General features: G+C 36.5%; 1 protein-coding gene across 1 annotated transcript in view; it reads left to right on the top strand.

Moving 5' to 3' along the window:
* LOC140332394 (cadherin-like protein 26) overlaps positions 1–14,064 on the top strand; it is a 39,281-nt gene that overhangs the window by 13,412 nt on the left and 11,805 nt on the right. Inside the window, exons 5-12 of the mRNA XM_072413665.1 lie at positions 457–601; positions 2,746–2,912; positions 4,566–4,697; positions 6,844–7,029; positions 7,467–7,780; positions 8,676–8,818; positions 9,350–9,580; positions 13,503–13,724. Coding sequence (XP_072269766.1) covers positions 457–601; positions 2,746–2,912; positions 4,566–4,697; positions 6,844–7,029; positions 7,467–7,780; positions 8,676–8,818; positions 9,350–9,580; positions 13,503–13,724 — 1,540 coding nt within the window. The remainder of the gene's footprint in view (positions 1–456; positions 602–2,745; positions 2,913–4,565; positions 4,698–6,843; positions 7,030–7,466; positions 7,781–8,675; positions 8,819–9,349; positions 9,581–13,502; positions 13,725–14,064) is intronic.

The following is a 14,064-nucleotide window of genomic DNA, read 5'->3' as shown; positions in this document are numbered from 1 at the left end:
CTAGATCAGTTCAACTAGTGGGTCAATACACAAACCTCAATTGGCCAAGCATGCTTGTTAAAGAACGGCAGCATTAAAAAACAAAATTAAAAAACATGTCTCTTTGTTTGGGTTCTTAAAAGGCTTTAGTGGTAATTAGATAAAACAGTTGGTGAAGACTACATTTTTTTGGAACACACGCACTTGAGCTTCTACCAGCTCTTTTGGTTTCTGCCACTCCTAGCACTGACTGTTGTTTTTTGCTTACGATGAAAATATTTTGCAGACTTAAGTTTTAGCACCCTAATTAAAAACAATCACCTTCCTAACAGATAATTACTCACAACTTTCCATCTGGTCTGGTCTCTGTTCTCGACAGCTGTCATGTTATACATCGCCACTGCTACTGCCTTTGACTAGCTTGCTTAAAATGTACCATTTACCAAAGTTCTCTGCAACTTTTTCTTTTACTTGCAGTGGAAGTTCAACGCCATCAACAAAACTTCCAGGAAAGTAGGTACAAGACTCGGCATTCTTCTGAAGATTCTGGACATCAATGATAATGCCCCAGAGTTCAAAAACAAGACTTTTTACGTCTCAGTTAATGAAAGCGCTGTGCAAGGTACAGTATGGAGAAAAGACTCAATGTACCATCTGCTTGCTGCTGTCAGGTCAGCTCATTTGCTCTCCTCGGCTTGCTGCTAATTGCACAGCTAGGCACAAATTGCTATCTGATGTAATGGTAATAAACTGTGCCTGTCAGAACTATATATCAGCTTATTTGCTCTTAGATGTAAAAAAACAAAAGTGCTTTAATTTTTCCTAATAGCAGTGGGTAAATAAACATCTAGTTTTCATCGACTAGATATTCAGGGGGAAAAAAAGGGAATATTTATTATTTTTATTTTGTTCCCAAGTTTTGCACTATAAAAATCCTTGGAGTTTATAAAAAAAAGACAAAGATAAACTACAAAGGCACCATTAAATCTTTGTCAAAAACTTGATTTGTTCAAGATCTGTTCTGCTTAATTTGTATAAAAGATTCTAGGATGAGAGCTGTCTGCTATGTGTAAGGATTCCACCTCCAGCTTTTAGATTAAAACCTGGTGATAGCCAAAGTAACTGAATCGCTAGCAACACTGCAGAAAAAAGGTAACCCAGTTCAGGGCTGAGATTTAGGCTTTGTGGACACAGATTTTTAACTTGTATAAAGGCAGCGTGTACAACCGGTTGTGTTGATGTATTGAAAGTACTAGTTAGCTCTATCATAGGAATTTTAAACACATCTTAAAGGAAGTTCTGACTGTCACTTTAAATAAGCAACAAGGAGCCTTTTGTAAGCTTCTTGAAACCCTGCTAGCAGCTTAATTAAATTGATAGACTGCACTCAAATATGCGTTTATTATTATATTGACAATTGTTATTGTCTTCAACAAAGCTTTTAAAATATATATATTTATAAAAAAAAATCTACCTAAAAATAAAGGTTTGTAATGTCTGTTGGCGAGTCCTCTGGAGGGGCTCCCAAACCAACACAGATGCTATCATTATTATAAAGAGGCGTGTTGATCTTTATATTATGGAAAATAATGTAAAAATGACCCAAAACTCCAAGGTAGATGGAAACATTGGAGAACAAATGTAACAGAAACACCGATTACACATCATTATGATAGTTACACGCACATAAATCAACTAGAATGCAATACAACAACATTCATTGTATGTGTTTTGCATTACCACTACATTACCAGGGATTTTTAAAACAATGCTCATACATGGCTAAAACATAAGTACTCTTATATAAGTACTGTTACATGACCTAACACAGGGGTATTGGGGAAGTTACTACGCACAAGTTCAGTAACTTCCTGGTATAGCGCTGCCTGACGCCCTTCCTTTAAATCTAAGTGTGGAAGCTGCCATTGGATGGGTAGGCTCGATGCACCGTTGATGGGATGTGATCTGGCTGATAAGTTAACAGGAAAAACCTAAAGATTTCCCAGGACTTTAAACATATCTGTAAGTAACTAGGAATGCAAGCACTCAATATGGCTTTTACATTCAAGACAGAAGTGTGATCAATGGTTACTGAATAAGCATTGTTCAGGTTACGTTTACAGACTTTTTTTTTTCCTGCTTGTGGAACCTTGTAGGGGATGCTAGCCAAACATAACAGTAATCATAGGCTGTCAAAAATTTACAATGAACAGTCCAAGCAAACAAGGAAAGCCAAATGATAAAATATCTTTTACATGCACAGACAACTTGTCTCCCGTGATCTGTACATCCTTGTAATAGCAATACTAGGGATCATAATTTTAAGCTGAATAACTATCCAAAAAGACAGCATGTACTAACTGTAATGTTGAGATAAATGACTTCAATGTAAAAACTGAATTGCCCTACCCTAATATACAGCATGTATTAAACAACTTTTTATCAAACAAATCATTTTCAGACTCTTTGAATTCAATAAGTCTTGAGGGAAATCTGGTGTTTTAAAAAAAATGAACGGGGAGCAAAATCTAGCCTCTTTCATCTGCATATAGAATATATTTATGCTCAAAAGATTTCCAGTGGACATTTTTATATTAATCCCTTTTCTCATACTGAGCATGGCTGTGGAATTTCACAGTTAGGCATAAAAATAAAGCAGTGGAATGAATAGTTATTAGTGACATCAATGGTTTTGTGTGTCTGCTGATTTGGGGGTATAAGGACTGGTTTGCTTCTCTCCATAACAAAGAGGTGTATCTTTTTTAGGTTTTACAGTCTTCACAATGCTGGCTTACGATAAGGACGAAGAAAGCAGTCCGAATTCACTCGTCAGCTATTTTATCCTGTCTCAGACACCCACTGACCCGAATGTTGAGTTCACCATTGATAAGGAGAAGGGGTTTATCTCATTCAAAGGATGTTTAAATTATGAGGTATGGCACTGCCTATTGTCAATTCAAAGTATTACTTAACAGTTTATTACAGTACTTTCATCAAGTATTACTAGAAATAAATTGGAAAAGTGTATCAAAAACTGGGTACTCTGATTGCATGGAACCCCTTTTTCTAAGCAAGGTTACAATGTCTGGAAAATATATAGCTATAAATCTGTGATCTTTTAGTGAAAGGGTAAAAAAAGACTTCCACACAGCTTGACTTTTACGCAAAAGTTTATTGCCTGCCATTATTAGGCAATGTTTGGATAGAAATAAAAAGAAAAGGTGCCAGAGGATGACAAAATTGCCAAAATATAAGATATGTATTCCCCCAGGAAATTGTAACAATGTTTTTTTGGGGCACCCATACCTACATCAAATCTGTTATTTTTTTTTTACTTTATTAACATCTATCAAAAAAACATTTTTTACATACAACTTTTTGGTTATATCAATGTTTTTATTTATCAAACATTGAGGACAGTAAAACACCATATGTCTACATGTGCTATTCATATCATAACCTTCATATGATGCATTCAATAAATCTTTGTTGCAGAAGAAATTTTAAAGCAATAACGCATTCCACAGATCAAGGTCTGGTTTATCAGAGCATAGTGCTCAAGCTAGTGATTTGCAAAGAACAAGGTGAGATTAATTTATATCAGTGGTCGCCAACCTTTTTGGTCTCACGGAGAACTAAAATTTAAAATTTTAAAATTTTAAACAAGCGCGGGAAGCCGGGTGTCACTCAAAGGGGGAGAAACCTCCCCCATAGTGATGTCATGATGACATAACCCCGCCTACTCCCCCATCTCAGATCTGAGCCTGCGATGGAAGAGTGGGCGGGTTGTGTCCAGGGACACAGCCTGCCCACTTCCCTGAGCCTGGAATTTGTACAGGGGACCGCGGCTCTGGCCTGTTCGGGGGTGCACCGGCCAGAGCCATGAAACAACAAAATTTTCTCGCAGGCCATCGGTTGGCGACCGCTGATTTAGATAGATCCACAAGATCCAAGTATGAGTGGTACTAAACTTAAAATAATTGTAGAGGAGATTCACACAAAAGAAAAAAATGGGAAAAAAGTTGCAGTGAAGTGATCTCCCAAGCAAATAAAAAAAGAACAAAATGTGGATACACCCACACAAAGGTATACACCAACAATATATATCTATATCCACTTCGCTCCTTGGGTGCCCAAGATCCACTTCCACCCAATGTTTCTGCTTTCCATACAGATACAAGTAAATCCTGCTCTCAATACGGCATGCAATGTTTGGAGAGAACGGATGGCCAATTTTTGGAGTTGTTGTATAACCTTCAAGATGTAGTAAAAGCAGGCACCAAAAGTTGCCGCAGATTACCTTTAAAAGCCAAAATGCCTCTTCAACCTGTGCTTGACTTTTTTTTCACAAAGGGTATTTGATTTTAGGGCTAGGTCCCATCCAGGGAGTTACCCATTTCATGGGTCACCAAAAACAGTACTCTCATTGGATAGAGGGTGGTGGTTGTGGCTAGATTAAGGAAGGGGAAGGTACATATGTTTGTTAAAAAAAATAAAAGTAGCCTTGCAAATTTGAGGCTGACTAGAAAATTTAAAAAAGTGTTACAATGTATTAATGTATTGTTTTCATAAAATCTTTTTTCCAGACTAACAAAAAGTACAAGCTTGTGATTGAAGCAAAAGACAACGGTGTATCTGAACAACAAAGCAGCACATGTGAGGTCCATGTGACTGTGCTAGACAGAAACACCAATGCTCCGACATTTTCCTCGCCATCTGTATGTACTTAAACACAAAGATGTGGATTACTATGCTGAAACCTGTCTGTGTCTACTGATTAATCAATGTTGATTGCATTTACAGCATGTTCCTCAGCGTGAATGTAGACTAACACAGTAATTTTATTAATGAACAACAGAACAGTCATTTTGTTTCCTCCAGCATTACATTGATTTTTAATTTGCTCCCCGCTTTGGCTGGAAAATGGTTAAACAAGAGGCCATTATACCTTGGCTCTGGTTTAATTCTCCCTCTTATACTGACTAATGTGAGCCATGCTTTATACCTTTTTGTGATAAAAACCTGAGAATCCTAAAACAAATACTTCTTGGCTAATTGAAAGCTAATCTATTTTAAAAATTGGCCAGGTATATAAGAAATGTAAACAAAAAGTGACCATAATGAATGATGAAAGGTAATGTTTTTACTTTTTTTTTCATAGAATGACAGATAATGTTTGATAAGTTGATGAGGGCATTAACCAAAAAATTTTCCCCGCTTTCTCCACATTGTAGAAAAAGCAAGGTTTGTTTTTTGATACAAATTTCCATGGACTGTGATCTGAGCACAGACCATGGAATCCTAATTTGTACAAATTAGGAAATATGCAGTCATACTGTGTCAGTTGAGCATTAACATATTCAACATATTTCTCCAGTTAAAATAGATTGGGCACCATCAGGTTTTCAACAGACGACACTTGCCAAAGACCTTTAATAGGTGACACAATCCTACTAGTCATCTAAAGTCAGACTCTTCATGGAACCATAATAAAAAAACAAAGGTTCTCTGAATTATGAAGTCCTTTTGTAAATTCTTAGCATTCCTTGCATTCATGTTACAGGTCAGTTGTGGTTTAAAGAGGAAGCCAAGCAACTGGCACTTTCAAAAGGAGATCATCAGCGACAGTTCTTCATAGGTTTCCCAGCACAGGTTTCCTTTAAACCAAAGTGTTTCTAACACAGCATTAATATACAGTTAACAGTGACCTATTCATACAATGTAAACCACAACAGCCCCATGGTAACTAGGTTTAACAAATAATGCTTTAATACATCTAAGGGAAATCAAGTAAACCTGCAACTATATGTTTTACAGATTTTCATATTTCCCCAATGTTCTTGGGCCAGTGCAGGGAACATTGCACTCGATTCTCACTTCTTCCAAATTAGGATCAGTGCATACATTATTATCCTAAACCAGACCAGGATTCATTTAGATGAGCACACTCACTTATCTAAATTGTCTTGGGACTGCAGAAATAAGGAGGAAGCATGTGCATCTAAAAAGGATGAAGACCTTTTTTTCACAGAAAACTGCTAAATATTCCTCTTTCTCCTAACCCACTATGGCAAGCACATTTTGCACATACATCCAGGCATTTTACCTAATATGTATGTAAAGGCAAAAGCTTTACAAGGAATTAAGCTGTTTAAATACTTTCCTGCTTTAACCCAAGGAAAGTGTCAGGATATACAATTTATGGATAGAGCTTACAGTTCTAGAGATGCAAAGCTTCACAGTTTGCAAATATGGTATTTTTTGGTTTTGTCAAGTTACAACTGATGTCACTGGTTTCTGAGTAAATGAAAGATTTGGCAGTATTTTGTTTGGATATGACAAAAACCCAAGTGTCTGTGCCGTTTAGTTTAGTGTACACATGACTCTTCTAGCTAGTGTAGCGAGTGTACTAATTCACCTCCTATTAACATCTGATGTGCTGTGTACCCTTACAAATACGTAGTTACAAATGAAAAGACTGAGAAAGAGTAGGGTATTTTTGATGCAGCAGTGTACTAAACAACATAAATTTAGACAAGGGTATACACAGCAAGTGTATAAATTACAGGCTCTCATTAAATCCCTAGGCTAACTGCCATAGGAGGGTGCAAAAGGCTAGAAATTGACTCCTACGTTTGGATGCAGAATTAGGTGTATAGGAGTTTGAGAAAAGAAATATGTCCTGTACTGACGCGTTTCGCCTATAGAGGCTTCCTCAGAGGACTTTAGGACATCCAACAATGACTGTATACAGAATAAAAAAAAGATATACATATTACAAAAATACCCTACTCTTTTTCAGTATTTTTATTTGTAATCTTAGAATTTCTAGCTAATGAAATAAAAATGTTTTCCTCTCAACAGCCAAGGGCCTCAGTACCAGAGCATGAAGTCAATGTGACCATTTTGAGATTTGGAGTAAAAGACAATGATACACCATATACTTCAGGGTGGAGAGCAGTATATTCTATTAAAGAAGGAAATGATAATGAAAACTATAGGATTATAACCGACCCCAAAACAAATGAAGGCATTCTTACAGTGGTGAAGGTAACGTAAAATAGAAAACGTATATTTACAGTAAACATCAACAGGACGCAAAAAAACTCACATTATTGTATTACTAATTCACATTGTTCTGTATCTTACCTGCAAAGTCAAATGGTTAACATAAGTTACCAAGCTAAGTTATCCCTTGCCAAGTGAAAGGATCTATGAAAGCAAACAGAGATAAAGAGATAATTACATCAGTCCGAGACTGTAATGGCAGCACTTTGAGAAAGGAAAACGATCTGGAAAGGCCAACCATTTTTAAAATAGATATGTTTTAAAAATATAAATACAGTTGTTCATAGACACCTGTCAAAAAGTTGCTTACTGTACTAACTTGACTGAAGTTTGACTTAGGTTACTGTACTTTGCCACAAAACTTTACAACTATCAACATAGAATATATAAACTTTCTAAAGTCTCTTTTTTCTTAACAGCCCCTGGATTATGAAAAAACAACCCAGAACATCCTTTCCATATCAGTGGCAAATGAGGAGCCTTTTTATAGTTGCAAAGTCAAGCAGAAGTCCAGCACGGGAATGTGGGTCATAGAAACTGAAAAAGTCCGAGCTGGAATGGCTGCATCACCGGCCACTTCAATAACTGTAGACATCCTCGACGTAAATGATGCTCCAATATTTAAACCAGAGACAATCCTAGTCAGTCTGGTAGAGCATTCCATCACACCAGGAACTACGCTAACAAAAGTGCAAGCCACTGATCCGGATATAGTGGCGCCAAATAAAATCAAGTAAGCGAAAAGATAATAAGTTGGAATTCTAAATGACACACTTTTAATTACTATTATTTCTATATTTTCCCACTATAAACAACAAACCTTAACATTGAGATCAGGTTTATTTTAGGAAATGTTTCCTTAGTTTAACACCCCTATTCGCCATTCCTACTGCGCCCCTGGTGGATCTGTGGATCTTAACTTTAAGTTACATAGTTACATAGTAGATTAGGGTTGAAAAAGACGTAAGTCCATCAAATTCAACCACTAGGGAAATAAACATATCCCAGATATAAAACGCTATGGACATAGTTGGTCCAGAGGAAGGGAAAAAAACCTGGTACAACAGGTACTGCACTCTCTCCAATTCCACAAAGTTCTTTTGGTTAACTGGTGCTCAAAACTGGACTGCATAATCCAGATGTGGTCTGACCAATGCTTTGTACAGGGGCAGAATTATTAGCTTGTCATTGCATGGTATTATTAAGTTGAAAATGATGAAAATGTAGCCTATTAGTTTGAACTATTTGTCGGTTTGAAAGTCTTGTGTCATGAAAGTATAGGCTGAATGTACCCAATGGGCTTTATATGTACATCTAATGTAATAATATTTCAATGCTGTCAATGAAAGCAAATATTCCCTTGTTCTTTAAAACTGTTCACTAACTCACAGAATAGAGTGACGGGGTTCTGAATTCAATACATATTTGTCAAACCTTTAGATGTAGCTAAGGAGAAATTCACTTAACAGTATACAGGAAAGAAATTTTGTGAATGCAACCTCATCTTCAGTAATGACCTGAACTTGTTAAGCATACCCTGTTGCTGCACAGCAAAAGCAGCGCTGTGACCTGGCAGGTTTGTGCAACCTGCCTGAAACAACTCATATAATGTTCTACTCATTTCTAAGGTACCATTTAGAAAATGACACCGGGGACTGGCTGTCTATTAACGAAGACACTGGCGTTATTACAACTAAAAAAGAACTGGACCGGGAGTCAGTCTATGTAATCAAAAGCAAATATATTGTGAAAGTTCTGGCTGTGGACGACGGTGAGTTTGCATAAAAAGGTCAATTTCATCTCCAGGCACTGCAATTTCATTTAGTGACAAACTATAAAAGACCTATTTTCCTCAGATGATTAAAGCTGATTGGTGGATCAATCAGCACTTATTACTAAGTAATGGAGTCAGTGACGTTCTGGATAAATCTGGATTTATAAGCCCATTTTAAGGAACACAACACACCTGTAACACAACACAAATGTAACACTTGGTAACACACATGGAAGAGTTTTTTTTTTTTTTTTAACAACCGCTGATCTGAATTACGATATAAAGCTTTCAATTATTCCTTAGAAAAGTGCAGTAACCTATAGCAACTAATCATTATGAACATTTAAATGATACAGTAGGTGTTATGTGACTGGTTATCATGGTTAATACACTTTATGGTTACTACAATTTTTCCATGAAGGGCATTTATTACTGCCATGTGCTCTTATAAACTTGTTTTGTAATTGTTAAGACACTATAGAATCACTGAATATGATTTAAAGTTCATTTATTACTTTCTGTGTCTAGGGGTCCCTCCAATGACAGGTACATCCACTCTGCTTATAAACCTGAAGGACATTAATGACAATATCCCTACTCTGGAAAGTGCTTATTTACCAACATGTGAGAATGATGAGGAGGCCCTACTTGTAACACCAATAACTGACAAAGACTTGGATCCCTATTCTGGCCCATTCTATGTTAACGTGTTGGACAAAGATCAAGACAAGAAGCCGGTCAAATTGCTAAATTATGATGGTAAGAAACAGAATGTATTGTTATATATGTAAAAATCAGCTGGTTTCATATTGTCACAAAACAGTCTACTTAAAGAGGGTCTGGGTATTAAAAATGAAAGTATATTTTCAATATATACATGTTTGAAGTTAATGTTTTAATGTGGTCCTTAATTGTAACTTAAGTCAAAACACACACAACAGGGATTTTATTCCTTCTATATGGTATCCAAAAAAAAATTTAGTTGTTTTGGCTTTAGATTGCTATAAAGTTTATTTTGAGTGTAAGTTCACCAAAAGAGTTTAGACCTGGAGGGGGTAAAACCCCTATTAGGCTGCCTGTACCTTTCTTTACTTTACACAATGAAACATGAAAATTAGGGGACATCTCTCCAAAGCGATCAACATTTTCATCCCAAAAAGTTGTCCCCAGAACTTTTCCCAGCTCTTGCTCCAATGACAGGGGAAATTTTGTATTTTCCCCTCACCTTATCCCAGATGGGACAGTGGCTGCAGTATATATAAGTATAGGGTTTAATCTTTCCCTAATTCATACAAAACCCCAAAAATGTTTTGTCTTTACCTATAATTTAAAATCTTAAAACTTTCTATTTTTATTGAAGGTTTCACAGTAAAAAATTTTGCAATACAACAAAGATGAACGAAGACATTAATATGATTAATACCAGGCTAGGTCTATACAAGATAGGAAAACCAATCAAGATTAATATACATATTTAGGCTACAAATAAAGCATTCACCTCAGTTAATTTACGATTTATGGGTAACCAAAATACAAAAATAGAGTTAGTAATGTTTATACATCCATTTATCCCGAAGCTGATAATTTTTTTGCATTTTCATATAGCCATCACAGTCCAACATCTTGATATGACAGTATACACATTTTTCCCCATTCAACCTGTTTGACAAAAAGAAAAAGGGAAAGAGAAAGGAAGAGAAACAGTACACAAAAAAACAAAAACAAACAAACCGCCATATAGAAACAGGGGTAGGCTGCATTGTTCTGGTACTATGTGAAAGGTCACTGTAAAAGCATTACTATCACTTATGTGAGAAATAATATTGATCCCAGTCTGACCATATCACATGGTGCTTGTCTTACTGATCAGTTATTTTGGCTGTCAGCAATTACATTAGATTAAGATCCTGTATATGTTTATGAAGATAAAGTTCTTTTGGGGGGGATGTTCCAGTACAAGGTAATAAGGCACCTAGCCGCAGTTAGCACGTGTGCCAATAACTTAGTTTGTATTTTGCCTTTTATTAGGGAGTCCCAAGAGATGTGAAAGTGGGTACCTACATATAGGAAGATGACTTCTGATGTTATTATTATTATTATGTATTATTTTGTTACACAAACAATCTTTGTTTTACAAATGAGCATGTATTAAAAAAACAAAGGATTCCCATAGCAAACAAGTTCACCTAAAAAGATAGTCAAACATCACCTACCTTTCAGGCCCTAATAAAACCTTAAACAGAACCATACAGGAAGCAGAGGGGTTAAGTCACTGAACTAATGCAGTGTGAAATTTTACCTTGAGCTAATAAACGCTGCAAACAATACAAAATTCTTTAAATGTTATACATTAACTAATACACATTCATTTAAATTTTTTTTTAAATTAGCAGTTGCCCTAGAAAGTGCTTTGTTTGCCATCTTTAAACATGTGTTGTGAATGTGTGGGAAATACTCACAACCTCTATAAAACTCGTCACAAGGCCAAGACAAAAAACTTAAAATGTAATAACTATTAGCGGAAAGATAGAATTGTTGTTATTTTTTTTTGCTTCACTTTTTGTCCTGTTCACAGTATTGTCACTGGGACAGGAAGCTAGAACACACTTCCCTACATTTAATACTTTGCCCATCTCAAAACTTGTAGCAGTGGAAAGAAAACTCAGAAAATTGATAATTAAGTTTACTAGTTTTTGTTACATATTTATGAATAAAATAAAAAATATTTAAGTAAAACTGATACAATGAAATGGAATTGCAGTAGTTTCTTCTGACAGTTCTGGGACACAGCACCTCTTCAGAAGTGACCGGCCATATAAATGGAAAAATAGGTAGCAGGACACTGACTAACAAACCCGAAGATCAGGTTGTTGTAAGAATGAGACGCGCCTACAAACTCTATGTTATACCCCACAGGCAGGTTACATTCTGAGGCCCAGACTGGGGAAATCTTAAGGGGAATCTTTTTACAGGTTTTTCTTCCTTCTGCTATATTAGTTTTTTTCACCTACACAAACATACAAAAATGAACAAAGCAATCTGCACTTCCCCAAAAATTTCAGTCAGCTGCTAGGCAACCAGCCCAGAAAGATGAGCACTGACTATCCTTTTAAATGGGCAGCACTGAAACTCTTGCCAGGCTTTTGCAGCAAGCAAAAAAAGTACACATTGAGGGCGCAAAACCCAAAAAATAATTACCATGACTTCTAAAGCCTTCCTAAACAAAAAATGAACGGTTTAAGTTTCAGCTTCCAACATGTGCTAGAAACAAGTGAGCCGGTGTTGAGCTGCCCATTGCTTATGCTGCTGTGGTTTTCTGTATCTAAAAAATGAAAAATGCTGCTGATTACTTTTGGGTTATTAAGTGTTATTGTTGTGCATGTTCCTAATATAACAGTTTCTAGCCTAATGAAAACCAGCTAGCCCACACAAATCAGTATCCAGCTTGCTTGTACACAATTTCAGTAAAAAGTACATCTTCTAGGCTCATTTCTTTGTGTCATTGCTCCCAGGGCTAGATTTGAGAAAAACACTTACGCCGTGGTCTAGCAATATATGTGCCAAATAAAAAGGAGTGTACATTTTAAATATATACCACATACCTTCTACCTGCACAGCCTACAGGAAAACATCCTTTAACTTCAGCTGCAGCCTGGCAATGTCTGGAGATTCTGATATAAAGTGTTATCATGGTCGCAGGAAGCAGGACCACTGTGAAGCAGAAAGTAAAAAATATATAAGCAATCCTCTTCTACAGATATAAACATTATTAGTGGAAAGTATTGTTGCATGCAGTGAGTTGATGACATTTGTACAGCCAAATTATACTTCCAACACATACCACCAAATACATGTTAAAGCAGTGGAGATGGCACATACACAAGGTGGCAAGGCAGCCCTAGAACAACTCTATTGTTCATCCTGTTTGTCATGGGGGCTACAATCTTCCTTTTTCAAATGAAAATTAAAGATTTCATTTCAAATTTACTACTTCCTCCATACACTATCTCACACTATCTGAATTGACAATCCTCATTATCTGGCCCCTTAGTGACAGACCCTTAAGTTACTGACTCCAGGATCTGATGACAGATTCCAGACAGAACCAATTTCTTCTGTTCCCACTGAACTACTTTAACTAAAAGGCCACAACCTGTGAGACAAGCAAAACAACTTTCTAGGTACTTAGGCCAAATGTGGGACAAGTCTGCTTTAGACCTTTCTGCAAATAACTGCAAATTATAGTTTTTAAAATGTAACCTGCAAAGCATGGGTCACAGAAAGGTATAGAGATGAATGAAGCTGAACAAAGCACAGGTGTGCATTTGATAGTAAAGATCAGTATACTTGGCCTACATTCAGCACACTTAACGGTGTTCTGTGCTGCACTAAAACACATGTACATATTGAGTGTTAGGTAGGTGGATTGAGGAACATCTTAAAAGGAAAAGCACCACAAAGCAACACATTGGGGTCTAAAGCTGTAAATCTGACATTATCCGAAACATTCCCATGTGTTTCAATGACAGTAATTGATCCTACACCAGGATATGTCAAATCTAATGTTTTATCACATTACAACGTGGGGATATAAACAGCCTGGCTAACAAAAACTCTTACATGCTTAGTAAATCAAAGTAACATTATTGACATTTTATAGCTGTCAATGTTTGTGTTTCAGATGATATAATTAAAGTTAAGAAAGAAAAAGATGCATATCAAGGAAATTACACTTTGCACCTTGAGATCTATGACCGGCAAGGAAAGGTTTCCTATCAGAACCTCACAGTGTACGTCTGTGACTGCTTGGGTGGCGAGGCCTGCGTTGAAAAAATGACTGGCCCTCCGACACTTGGCGGGGGAGCTATCGCACTACTGATATTGGCTCCTCTACTGTTTCTATGTAAGTATTTTTCTTTTTTTCATCGACAGGTAATTTGGAAACATGTTTGAAATAGAGGTAAAGAAAAGCAGGTTTTGTAGAGATCCTGCAAACTTCTAGTAAACGGATAACTTTTTGTGCTCTCTGCTTTTGCCAACTGCAATTCATTATTGTTGCTTCAAGTTCATTCTGTGGAACGCAACACTGTAATAACCTTTGTTTCAGAAATTAGAACAGAGGAATATATTCTAACACTCCCCAACTACATATAGTACAGTGAATGAGCGCTATCACCCTAGAACATAAAACATAATACTGACAGTCTCCAAGTCAAATTTAAGAGAAAAAAGCCTGGGAAGTT

The sequence above is a fragment of the Pyxicephalus adspersus genome, chromosome 6 (genome assembly GCF_032062135.1).
Source record: "Pyxicephalus adspersus chromosome 6, UCB_Pads_2.0, whole genome shotgun sequence".
NCBI lineage: Eukaryota > Metazoa > Chordata > Amphibia > Anura > Pyxicephalidae > Pyxicephalus > Pyxicephalus adspersus.
The sequence above is the reverse complement of the archived record's forward strand: the minus strand, read 5'-3'. Positions and strand labels throughout refer to the sequence as shown.